The sequence below is a fragment of the Belonocnema kinseyi genome, chromosome 9 (genome assembly GCF_010883055.1).
Source record: "Belonocnema kinseyi isolate 2016_QV_RU_SX_M_011 chromosome 9, B_treatae_v1, whole genome shotgun sequence".
Classification (NCBI taxonomy): Eukaryota; Metazoa; Arthropoda; class Insecta; order Hymenoptera; family Cynipidae; genus Belonocnema; species Belonocnema kinseyi.
Window position 1 is genome coordinate 99969416 of NC_046665.1, and position 12949 is coordinate 99982364.

The 12949-nt window shown below is 27.7% G+C and overlaps 1 protein-coding gene across 1 annotated transcript in view; it reads left to right on the plus strand.

The window, feature by feature from the left end:
• Positions 1-684: 684 nt before the first annotated feature.
• LOC117180654 (UDP-glucuronosyltransferase 2B15-like) overlaps positions 685-12949 on the plus strand; it is a 29768-nt gene continuing 17503 nt past the window's right edge. Inside the window, exons 1-4 of the mRNA XM_033373144.1 lie at positions 685-1206; positions 4894-5316; positions 8150-8381; positions 8474-8699. Coding sequence (XP_033229035.1) covers positions 790-1206; positions 4894-5316; positions 8150-8381; positions 8474-8699 — 1298 coding nt within the window. The 5' untranslated portion in view covers positions 685-789. The remainder of the gene's footprint in view (positions 1207-4893; positions 5317-8149; positions 8382-8473; positions 8700-12949) is intronic.

Consider the following 12949-nt stretch of genomic DNA (forward strand, 5'->3'; position numbering starts at 1 on the left):
GCACAAAAATGTAGAACAAATACAAAGACCGAACGCAAAGCGCGAGAACCAATACTCGCACGCCATAGGCATGCTTAAACTTGCGAGCGAAGCGTGCCGTGCGCGCAATGAGAATGTGCCCGAGCAGAGGGCAGATTAAAAAAAAAAATTGTTTGGGTTCTTCTCAACTCCTGAATATGGGTATTTTTTTTTTAATTTTTGAAAAACGAGAAGCGATGCTCATTTTGGTTTTTAATAATTTGACACATGTAACATATTTTTATATTTTTTCCCCAGGTCGATTATCGTCAAATCTTCACGTTTTGAGACCCCCTAAATCAGAAGAAACTATTTTTGCAGAGTATCTTTACATGTGTCTGTATTTTGACTTCTGAAAACACTTTTCATGTCGTAAAATGTGTCACGTTATCCAGAATGTCACAAAACTCTGTCGATAAATTTAGGGCATTAGGAACCACTTTTATTTTAAAAAATCAAGATCTTTGCCAAACTTCTTCTTGAAAATGTCCACACACTTTTTTCTAAACTACTTATCGGCAGCACATTCATAAAATAAATAGCGCAAAAGAATTTATACAGATAAGTGTTATCGCATGATAAAGTAATAGTTCAAGTACAGTACAAGGTGCAAGTTTTCTAACGCCAGACAGCAGAGTAAAACCCATTTTTATAGGTGAGTTGAGGAAGTGAGTTCATATTCCACAAGTGGTTAGAAACCATAAATTGGAATGTGAAACGCAGTTTTTTTTATATAGAAGTGCATGAAAGAAACCTAATCTAACACAAAAAATGTATTTGCTACGAAAATCACTTTTTTTATTATTGATTATTTATCTGGATATTATGGAGACTCATTCGGAAAGAATATTAGCTGTTTTTCCATTCAACGCAAAGAGTCACCATAACGTTTTCAATGCATTCTTGAGAAGCTTGGCGAAAAAAGGGCATCAGGTCGATGTTATTACCCATTATCCGCTGAAAAATCCACCCAAAAATTACAGAACTATTGTCAACTTGCATGGCACTAGAACTGATTACGTGAACAATGTATCCATGGAATTTATTTCTGGACAGACCGGAAGTCCCGTATCCTTTTTTGCAACTGTTGCTGGAAATGAAATTTGCAACCTATTGTCCCTTAAAAAAATGCAAAATGTTATTAAAAATCCATCCAATGAACCACCTTACGATCTTGTGATTACACAGGTTAGTGCACAAAGCTAAAACAAATATATTGTCCGGATCATCCATAAAAAACGCTACCAATTTTGGCATAATTTTTACCCCTGGTCTCCGTGTTGATTACTCTGAATAAAATTCCGCATCAATCCCTTGAGGCCGAATTTAATTTTAATTTTGTGTTAAATGTTAAGTTATGAAACAATTCTAAAAAATAGGATTTTCCAATGTATTATTTATCTTCGTGTAAACCAGTAAAGTATAACAAAAATCAATAGAAATTCATGCACATTCACAAATATCATAAGACTAAATTATTGACACAAAAATTTCACTGTTAGAAACAAATTTTAAAAACGAATATACATTAATAGAACTTTTATAGTGACCTTGAACAAAATTTCTCAGCTAGATAATATTACAATAATTCGCAGCAGCTTGTCTTGGTGCAAAAATAATTTTTTTCTGTAAAAACACACTAATATAATGCAATTTTTTACACAAGTTTTTTATTACAATGAGTAATGCTTATACCTAACAAAATTTTTAATGTGAAGTAACATTCCGGTGTATTTAAAGATAATTTTCTATGAAGAGAAAATATGTAATCCTATGAAAATTCCATATTTTTATATTTATTTATAAAAATTATCTATAACAGTGATATTTTTGGTTTGATAATTTTTTCTTTTGATATTTGTATCTGTGCATCAATTTCTATTGATTGCTGTTTTAATTTACTAGGATACAGAAAAAATAAAATATATTAGAAGTCTGATTTTTACGATTTTTAAAATAATTTACCATTTAACACAAAATGCAAATTGAAGTTCGGCTTCGATATGTTGATGCGGAATTTCACCCAGAGTATTCAAAAAAATTCTTTAATCGACTAAGAGTTTCGACATTTAGATTAATTTGTCCGCGAAAATCCATTACTGAACCAGTGTGCTCCCCCCCCCCCCCCCCCCCCCCCCCCGACAAAATTATTTCTATCGGGTGAAGATTTTCCGACGATAAAGAATTATTTTTTTAAATATTTTAATTTTTCACAAAATAGTTGCATTTTTAATAAAATAGTTGAATTTGTAGGCAAGTATTGTTGAATTATCAAACAAGGAAAGATAATCTCAAATAAAGATTTAATACTTCGCATTTCAATGAAACAAGATTTAAATTTTATGTATACAAAAAATAAGAAACATTTGTCCGAAAGGACGAATTTTCAACCAATCAGAAAAATGTATTGCTAAATAAAATGACTCAACAAAATAGATGAATTTTAAACCTACAAGGTTCAATTTAAAAAAAATGCATTTTTTAATTAAAAGAGATTATTTTTCGATCAAATATTTAATTTCCAACTACAAAATTTCAGTTATTAGCCAAAAGTGAAATAGTTACATTTTCAGTTCAAAGTATTAATTTGAAACAAAAATGAATTTCCACAGGTTTAACAGAACCAAAGAGGATGAATTAGAACAAAATAGATGTATCCAAATTCAGAAGATTAATTTTACGTTAACAAAATGTTAATTTTTTAAGAAGAAGTGAATTTTTAAAATGAATAGATCAATGTTTTAACCAAATAGTTGAATTTTCTATCGAAATAATTACATTTTAACTAAAAAGATAAGTTATTAATAAAGAATGAAATTGCTAAATATTTAGATTAAAAATTAATTTTCAACAAAAAAAGATTTTGAAGTAGTTAAATTCAACCAACAAAGACGAGTTTTTTTACAAAATAGATGAATTTACAGTGAGAAAGATAAATTTTCAAAAGGGAAGATAACTTTTTTCTGCCCAAAAAGAAGGCGAATTACTCAAGAAAGATAACTTTCTGTTAAAAACATGAATTTCCAATAAAATAGATAAATTTATTTTGAAAAATTGAATTTTCTGAACGACACTCTGAATTTTCATCAAAAAGTTAATCTCTTACCAATGAATTTTTAACTAGAAAAGATAAATTTTCAATTAATTATAATACTTTCATAATTAAATTTCAACTAAAAAAAATCAATTTTCATTTAAAAATGTGACTTTTAACAAAAAATAAAATGAATTAAAATTTGTATTAAAAAAAATCTCAGTCAAAGCAATAAGTTATTTTAACATTTATAAAAATTGGATTTTTTATATACATAAATAAGATTATTAAAAATATGAATCGAGGCTTGATTTGCTTAACTTGAGAGAGCAAAAAATTGTCGTTTTAGATTCTCAGTTAAAAAATTACTTATGAACATTAAAAAAAATTCTTAACGAAACAGTTAAATTTTTAACTGAAATTATGAATCTTGTAAAAATAAATTTTCATTTAAAACCAAACAGTTGCGTTTTTCACCAAAAAGAATGAATTTTTATCAAAAAATAAGAACATCCAACCAAATTCATGAATTTTCATCTAAGAAAGATCAATTTTCAATTTAAAATATTAATTTTCACTCAGAAATGGAATAATAACATTTTTATTTGAAAAATTAATTACAAAGGAGGATTCTCATATAAAACCAAAAAGTAACACTTTTAACGAAAAGGGATAAATATTCAATCACGACCATTAATTTTCTAACTAACAAGACAAAATTAAAAAAAAGAAGATTAATTTTTAACCTAACAGATGAATATTCATTTAGAAGAGATAAATTTTTAATATTTTTCAATATTTCGATATTTGAATTTTCAACTGAAAAATATTAATTTTCAATTAGAAATATCAGTTTTCACCAGGGAATTGAATAGTTTTCATTTTGTACACCACATTCAACCCAGAAGATCATTTTTTAATCAAGAAGATTAATTTTATAAAAATGAAATAGTTACATTTTCAGCCAAAGAGATAAATCTTGAAACAAAACAAAAAATAATGTTTACCAAGGTCGATCAAGTTTCAACCAAGTATTTAAATTTTTAACCACAAAAGATGACTTTTCAACAATATAGTTATATTTTAAAGAATATCATCAAATTACAAACCAAGTAGAAGAATTTTTCACCGAACGAGATGACTTCAAAACAAAAAAAATAATTTACTTTTCAACCAAAAATACTCACTTATTAGAGAATATTATTTCAAATAGTTTTTATGCAAAACACGGGAAAAAAGGAAAAGAGGCAAATTACTTGCGAACAGTGGGAACAAATTCTTTAAAAAATGTAAAAAGAATGGGTGGGGAAAATAGTGTAAAGTCTGAAAAATAAAAGTGATTTAAAAATTTATTGGGTGATTACTGAAGCAAAATTCGCAAAATTTATTCAAACTTATGATCAGGAGACGTATTAAGTGTTATCTAAGTTCTTAACGTGACTTCCACTGGCTTATCCCCCCCCCCCCCCTTCAAACTGTTACAACTGTAGTTTTTGGCGCAACCCCTTCGACGCTTTAAATTAGTAGCATAATTTATGGACGGCCCCTAAGGGTCTTTTTCATATAAAAGTCCACATATACAGTAAAACCCTGAGACTGTGCTGATTTTAGGGCTGGCGGTAGTAGGGAACAAACCCGAGAGAGTTTCGCTTTGGATTTAAACGCTTCTGCCCCTTCACGCCTAAGTCATCACCGCACACCCTTCCACCAAACAAACTCCTTGTTCTCATAATTGCGGTGCGGCGTCCATTCTCGGAAGAACTATATCAGGCGGCCCTATCTCAGAGTTTCACTGTATTTTCTAGAATACAAAAATATTTAAATCAGAAATATATTCACAGGTACTTGGTGCAAATTGCTATATTGGATTAGGCTATGTCTTCAAGGTGCCTGTGATAACTGTTGCTACGAATCTCGAATCGCCATGGACTGGTGATGGAGTTGGAAGCCCTACAGCCACTGCTTATTACACAGACGCTTTCACGGCCAGATATAGGGTTTCCACTTTTTGGGAAAGATTAGAAAATACGTTGCATTCTCATATTAATAAATATAGATACTTCACGTACACAGAGAAAGCGCAAACCGAGGCCATGAGAAAATATTTAAGTCCTGATATACCGAGCGTTCGAGAAATCGAGAGAACTGTGGCTTTAACTTTTGTCAATTCCTATTATAACCCATTTGGTATTAAACCTTCTACCCCTGGCCTAATAGAAATTGGTGGTATACATATTGAAGACGATGATTCGAAATTAACGCCTGTAAGCTAAATCAGCTGGTAGTTTCAAAGGGCGAAACTTAAGCTTTAAAACACAACATAATAGGTGGTGGTCCTGCGGACTATACCACATAAATCATTAGTGAATACAATCATTTCCGAAAATAAATATCTGAGATATTGAATTCTTTTCATTTAAATTGAAAAAATGCAGCTGAGGTGACGCCAATGATTTGGCCAGCCGCAGAAGAGTCCGCAGGGCCGCCTCCTATTAGATTGCGACTTGAAGTTCAAAGTTCGCCCTTCAAGATACTAAGATGAATTTTCAAGAAGAATGTAATTTTTAATCAAAATTGATGAATTTTCAAACAAATAGTTAAAGTTTTAACTGAAAAATGTAAGTTATTAACTGAAAAATTTAAGTTCTTAACTAAAAATGGAATAGTTACATTTTCAGTTCAAAATATTAGTTTTCAACAAAAACAAAAAAAAAACATTTTTACCAGCTTAATAGAACAAATAAGAGGAATTGGAACCAAATATTTGAATCGAAAGCCAGAAGATTAATTTTTTTCCAAGTAGTTAATTTTCGAAATAAATAGCTTCCTTAGGATGAAAAATATTCAATTCTGACCAAGAGTTACACGATATCAACGGGGTGGCGATTCGGCCGACGATTTCAAATTCCCAGTCATTCCTGGTTTTTCCCACTCAAATTTGTTAATTTTTACGGTCAAACAAAAGTAAAATACCAATATTTGCTTAAAAACGCTAACATTTGTTGTCATTCATGATGTTTATTCTAAACATGTTTTAACACAACAGAGCAAAAAATTGCAATGTAATTGAATTTTTAAACAACTACTTGCACTTCCCACTAAAAAAATTCAATTTTTAATAAAAAATGGAATGTTGAAACGTTTAGTCGAAAAAAATTCATTTTTAACCAACAAAAAAACGGATTTTTAACAAAATAGATCAATTTTTAACTAAAATGATGAATCTTCACCTGGAATAGTTAAATTTTGAACCAAAAACATGATTGTTTAATTAAAAACTATTAAATATTTATTTGGGAAACGTTAAATTTTAAGTTAAAAAATTACTTCCCACAATAAAAAATAATTTTGAACAGAAAAAAGTAAATTTAAAAAAATAGTCACATTTTGAAAGAAAGTGATGGATGGTTAACGAAGATTATAAATTTTTGACTGGAATAGTTGAATTATAAGTCAGAAAGATAAACTTTAACCTAAAATGATGAATCTTTAACTAGAAAAATTAAATGTTGGACTAACAAGATAAATTTTTAACCAAAAACATTAATATTTTCAACAAAAAAAGAATTTTTATCTAAACAAGATAACTTTCAACCACAAATCAAATAATTACATTTTTATTTAAAAAATGAATTTTCAAGCAAAGAAATACATTTTAAACTAAAATTATGGAAGACTGATGTAAAAAAAAATTTCTTTTCATATAACAAAATCAATTTTTTAATCAAATATCTCACTTGTTAACCAAAGATATGAATTTTGAATTAAAATTATGAATCTTTGACAAAAAAATTAATTTTTAGCATAGGAATTTAACTACTAACAAAATAGTTTTATTTCCAACCTAAAAGACGAATTTTCAACTTAAACAATAAATATTTATTTTAAATACCTGCAATTTTAACAGAAAAGTAGAACTTTTAAGAAGAAGAACAACTTTAAAAAGGATCATTTTCGACCAAAAAGATGGATTTTTTAGCTAAATACGTGAATTTAAAAAAAATGGTTGAATTTTAAATTAAAAAAGACCATAAAGATAAATCTACAAAAAAGACAGAGTTTCCGCAAACTGCATAATTTTTCGAAGAAATAGCTTTATATTTAAGTAAAAAATATGAATTTTTAACTAAATAGGTTCACCTTAATTTTTTCTTTATCTAAAATTTAAAACAGTGAACTTTGAAATGGTGACGAATTCTAACCTGAATCAGGAATTTTTTCAATTTCTTTACTTCTAAATTCAAATTTGAATTCTTTAAAAAAAATCCATGTTAAAAATTTCCAGTTTCACGTGAAAATATATTTCTTTCATAAAAAACTCTCCGTCCTAAAATAAAAACGATAATTATTTTCTAAAATTCCCTGTACCAAGTGAGTTCAAATGAAGAGAAAGCTAATCAAACTTGATAAATCCATTTTTTGAACAAAAAACTGAAAAAATAATTTTTCTGTATGTTGAGAATATTATCAATTCAATTATCAAACTGAATCCAACGAAAAAAGTTTCACAAAGCAAAACATTGCAGAACTTTTTTCTTATAAGGAAAAAAACTGCTTTCTCTCATAAAGTGTAGATGTATTTAAAAATGTACAAAATTAGACTCTAGGAACTTTACATTCATTAAATCATAAAAGTTCTTTTTTTAATTTATAAAAAGAAAGCGGCTATTTCCCATTAAGCTATTAGAGAGATGAGAAAAGGAATCTTTTTTTTTAGACATGCACGCTATCTAAATCCAGGTGTTACATTTATGATACAAGTAATTTAAAGGAATCTGTATTATTAACAGATACATTTAACATTGAACTGGGAATCAAACCACAAAACTTCCGATTACCGATCAGGTGATTTCCCATTAAGCTATTAGAAAAATCGAAAAAAGAATATTTTTTTAATGCGATCAGAAGTAAATTCACGGTTTTTTAAATAAGTTTCTGGTCATTTGCCGCTATTTCTCTGTTTTCTGATCAAGTCGCCACCTACATCAAAGCCAAGGAACCAAATTAATTTTTAGACCTCATAATTGTTATAAATTTTTCCCTGATTTCAATTCAAAAATTAAATTATAATAAATCCATACTATTTTTATACTTCAGGATCTGGAACGTTGGATGAATGAAAGTACCAACGGAGTTATTTACTTTACTTTCGGAACTATGATGCGCATAGAAACTCTACCGGAAGAAACTCTTCTTGCATTTTATAAATCTTTTGAAAAAATTGCTCCAATGAGGGTGCTTATGAAAATCGCGGACAATAGTAAACTCCTCCCAGGTCTGCCAGAAAATGTCCTAACCTTTTTATGGATTCCTCAAATACCTGTTTTAAGTATGAAAAAAGAACATTTCATGCTTCGTTCCTTAAATTTATTTAGTTATTCAGGTAAACAATAATATTATTTACTTTTACATTTTTCTTAGAACACCACAACACTAGATTATTCATAACGCACGGCGGTATGTTGGGAATACAGGAAGCTCTTTATTACAAAGTTCCCATGATAGGGATACCATTAGCATCTGACCAGTTTCGAAATGTAGAAACTCTTGTGAATAAAAATATTTGTATCCGACTAAATTACAACAAAATAACTCTACGAGCTTTAAATGAAGCACTGAATGCCATTATTAATGATCCTAAGTACAGGTAAAAAAACTACCCGCTTTCTCGTCGAATCATCAAGAACGGTAATTTGGGGATTGTGAATTCTCTTTTGTTAAAACTCCTTCAGCTTCCTTTAGAAAGTTTTACAACACAGCCTCCTTCAGTTTCCTTCAGCTGCTTCAGTCTCCCAAGACGTTTTTACAAAAGTTTAATTTTTTTAAACCTATTTTTTACGAAAGAAAGAAAATCTACTCGTTTTATCAAAAAATTACTATTAAAAAATGTGTCGATCTTTTTGGCTGAATAACACGTTCGTTAGTTTTTTTCGTACCTCGGCTCATTTAAAATAATATTTAAATTATATTCCTAGTATATTTTTTATATTAAAATAAAAATTGCTTTTCCTATAAAAAATTATTAATTGCAAACTTGTAGCTCTTTTTTGGATGAGCAGCTTGTCTATTCATTATTTTTACAGCATGTGTCGTTTGTCAAAGAATTTAATCACATTTTTTCTGATTAAAACTAAAAGTACGCGTTAAGTAAAAAATAATGAATAATGAATTTGTAGCTCTTTTGTCTAATTATTTTTTGACGTAGCTTGTGTTGTTTGTTCAAAATTATAATTTTTTCATTTTTAATGCTGTTTTTTACGGAAGAAACAAAAACTAAGCATCCTAAAAAAAAATGAATAATTACAAATGTGTACCTATTTTTAGGGTAAACAACTTCTGTTTCATTGATTTTTTTCGTAGCTTGTGTCGCCTGACCCAAAATTTGATTTTTTTAATTTTAATTTTATTTTCTTACAAACGAATAAAAAACTGCTTGTCCTATAAAAAAGGGATCCAAAAAAATATCCAGCCTTTTTTGCGATAATTTTTATGAAATCTTCTTAGTTATATCTTGCATAGTTCGACCAAAAAATAAACATTTTGATTTTCCATTAGTTTTTGTGCTATCAAAATTCAAATTCTGATTTTCCAAGAGAATTTCAAAAAAGTTATTATGATGATCTTATGGGGCTATCAAAAATTGTTCAAATTTTTTAGCACTATAAACAAACGTACATAGAATTTCTCAATTTCAAATAAATTGTCTCAACAATTTTCAAAACGCTCTACGTTTTTGAGTTTTTATCCAAAAAAGGTAGATAACGAAATTGACCTTCAGTTTTTGACACTGAAAGAATACATTAAAGGCATTTGAATACTTTTTTTTAGTCTGTGGAATGTACGAATATCTTCAGATCGATTTGTAGGATTTCTAAAAAATTCAAAAATAAAATAAAATTTCAAGGAATTTAAAGTTATTTTCAATGTATTTGACATGATTTAAATGCTTGTTTGGATATCCCAAGATTTTCAAGGTATTTCAAAGAGTCTGTGTTTTAGGTGATTTCGAAAAATCGAAGAATTAAAGGATTCCTGGAGAACTTTAAAATTAAATAAATTGAAAAAACCTGAATTTTTAAAGGATTTCAGAGTATTTCAAAGCCACTCAACAGAATTTAGAGGACTTTATCGAATATCCAGAGACTTTCCGATTTAAAAAATATTTAACAATATTTAGGATAATTTTCTTAAGTACCTTGTAATTTTCTAACCTACTTGAAAATTTTTGAAAATCTTTTTAAATTTTAGAAATCTCTGAAACCCCGTGACATTAAATAAAATAACATATTGAGATACTTAACAATCCCTGAAAATTACTGAAATCCTCGAAAAAAGTATAGGATCTCTTAAAAATCCTTTAAAATATTTGCAAAGCATGGAAATCCTCTGAAATCCTTAGAGCTTATTTTAATAGCTTAAAATCTTTTGAATCATTACATTCTTTGAAAGCTTTTAAACTTCAAGAAAATTCTTTTCAATCCTATCAATTTTGCTTTAATCTCTTAAAAGTCCCTAAAATTTTTGAAGTAATATAAAATTCCTTAATTATCTTGTTCAAATCCTTGAAATTACATACAATATTTTAAATCTTTTAGATATCCTTAAAAGCTTGGAAAATTATTAAAATGATGAAAATCCTCTGAAATTCCATGAATTTCCTTTATATCGGTAAAAATGCTTTTAAATCTCTGGAAATCATCGAATCTTTGAATTCTTATGAACACTTTAAAAAATTGGATAGAACGCAAATTGGTAGAACATAAATGTTCAGGAATAAATAATAATATGTCTATTTTTCAAACTTAAATGTATTTAAAGTAAAGAAACTTGTTCTTTTCAAGCAAGAAACAAGAACCGTGAGTTTTTAAAAAGCCTGATAAAATTGTTTGATGAATTCATGAATTGAAAATTATGCAACTTTAATATTAAATAAAATATTCTTAAGAAAGCTCTAATGTTTTAAATGCTTTTTTGTATTCAAACATTCAATATATAAATTAAACATTCTATAGCTATGAAAGTTTTAAATTTCAAATTTGTATTTGCAAATCTAATTTTAATTCCATGCTTAAATTTGTAATCGGGAAATAATAGATTCTCTGATAAAATAAAAATATTATTGTATTTAGGAATCAAGCTTTACTTTCTCTTATTTTATTTAAATTTGATTTAAAATTCAATGTCCGTTCAAATAAAAACGAAAAGGAATAGAACTGGACAAAATATTTGAATCCATTTCAATTCGATTCCATATTCAGTTCCTCGAAGGTGAATTTTCTTTTTATTAAACTTGGATAAATATTTGAACATATTTTAAAAAATCTTTAGGATTTCCAAACATGTTCAGATCGATTTGAAAGCAATTCTAGAAAACTTAAAAATAAAATAAAATTTCAATGAATTTGAGAGTATTTTAAGGTATTTGATAGAATTTCAATGATTTTCTTGGATATACAAGAATTTTCAAGGATTTCAAGAGATTTCAAAGAAACAAAGTTTTTTGGGGGTTTCCAAAGATTTACAATTTGAAGGATTCCTGGAAAACTTGAATATTAAAAAAAAAGTTAAACATAGTTTTTAAGAGTTTTAAGGTATTTTGAAGGCATTTAACAAAATCTAGAGGACTTTACTTATCAAATTAAATCTTTTTGAATTACCTTAACTGTTTCAAATCTCTTGAAAACCTTTGGAATTCTTAAAATCTATTCGAAAATTTCAAAATCTTCTTAAATTTCAGAAATTCTTTGAAGTACCGTTAAATTAAATAAAACTTGAAGGTATTTCTCAAGCTATTTTTAAATATTTAACACAATATGAAATCCTTTGAGCTCCTGGAAAATTTATTTGAATACCATATTGAGATATTGAAAAATTCCTTAGAATGACTGAAAACCCCGGAAAAATTATAAAATCTCTTAAAAATCCTTTGAAATAAATGCAAAGCTTAAAAATACTCTGAAATGTCATGAGGTTTTCTTGAATAGCGGAAAATCTTATTTATCACATAAATCCCTGAAATCCCTTTGTTTTTGTAAAACTATTTGCAGTTTATAAAAAAATGATAAAATGATTATAAATAATTTATTCAAACCCGTTGAAGATCACTCAAAATGATCCCATATAAATTCTTTAAAATCTTTAAAATTTTACAAAGTCCCTTGGAATCATATTGAAAATACTCTAAAAGTTCTTAAATCCTATGAACTCTTTCAGGATCCTTACGAAATTCAGAAAATTTTCGAAATGCTATTAATTTTACTCATATTTCCTAAAAGTTCGTAAATCATGTGGAAGTGCTTGAACTGAGATAAAATATTTCAAATCTTTCAGATTTCCTTAAAATCTTTAAAATATTTGAAAACTATTAAAACGATTTAAATCCTTTGAAATTCAATGAATTTCCTTTGAATGTCTTGAAATCCTTCGATGTCTGTAGAAATCGTCAAATCCTTGATTTGTTTTGAACTTTTCTTTAACCTAAATATATTTAATGTAAAAAACTTGGCTTTGTCAGGAAAGAAAATAGAAGCCTAAGTTTGAGAAAAGTCTGATAAAATTGTTTGATGAATTGAGAATTATTCTATTTTAGTCTTCCATAATAAATATTTAGAAGAGTTATAATATTTTAAATTCTTTTATTCTGTAGTAAAATATTCAATTTTAAAATTTTTAAATTGTATTTGTCAACTTAACTTTAACTCCATTTTTGGATGTTTAGTCTGAAAATAAACAGGAAAACCTTTTAAGAGACCGCGATGAAATGTCGAGTTTGTTAATTAACCTTTTGGCACCAACGGTTCTGGTTTCAAACATTTACAAAAATATTTACATAAATAAGTTTTTGATAAAAAAAAACAAATACACCAAAGTCTCGCTTTACGTCCAGCGTTGGGGTTC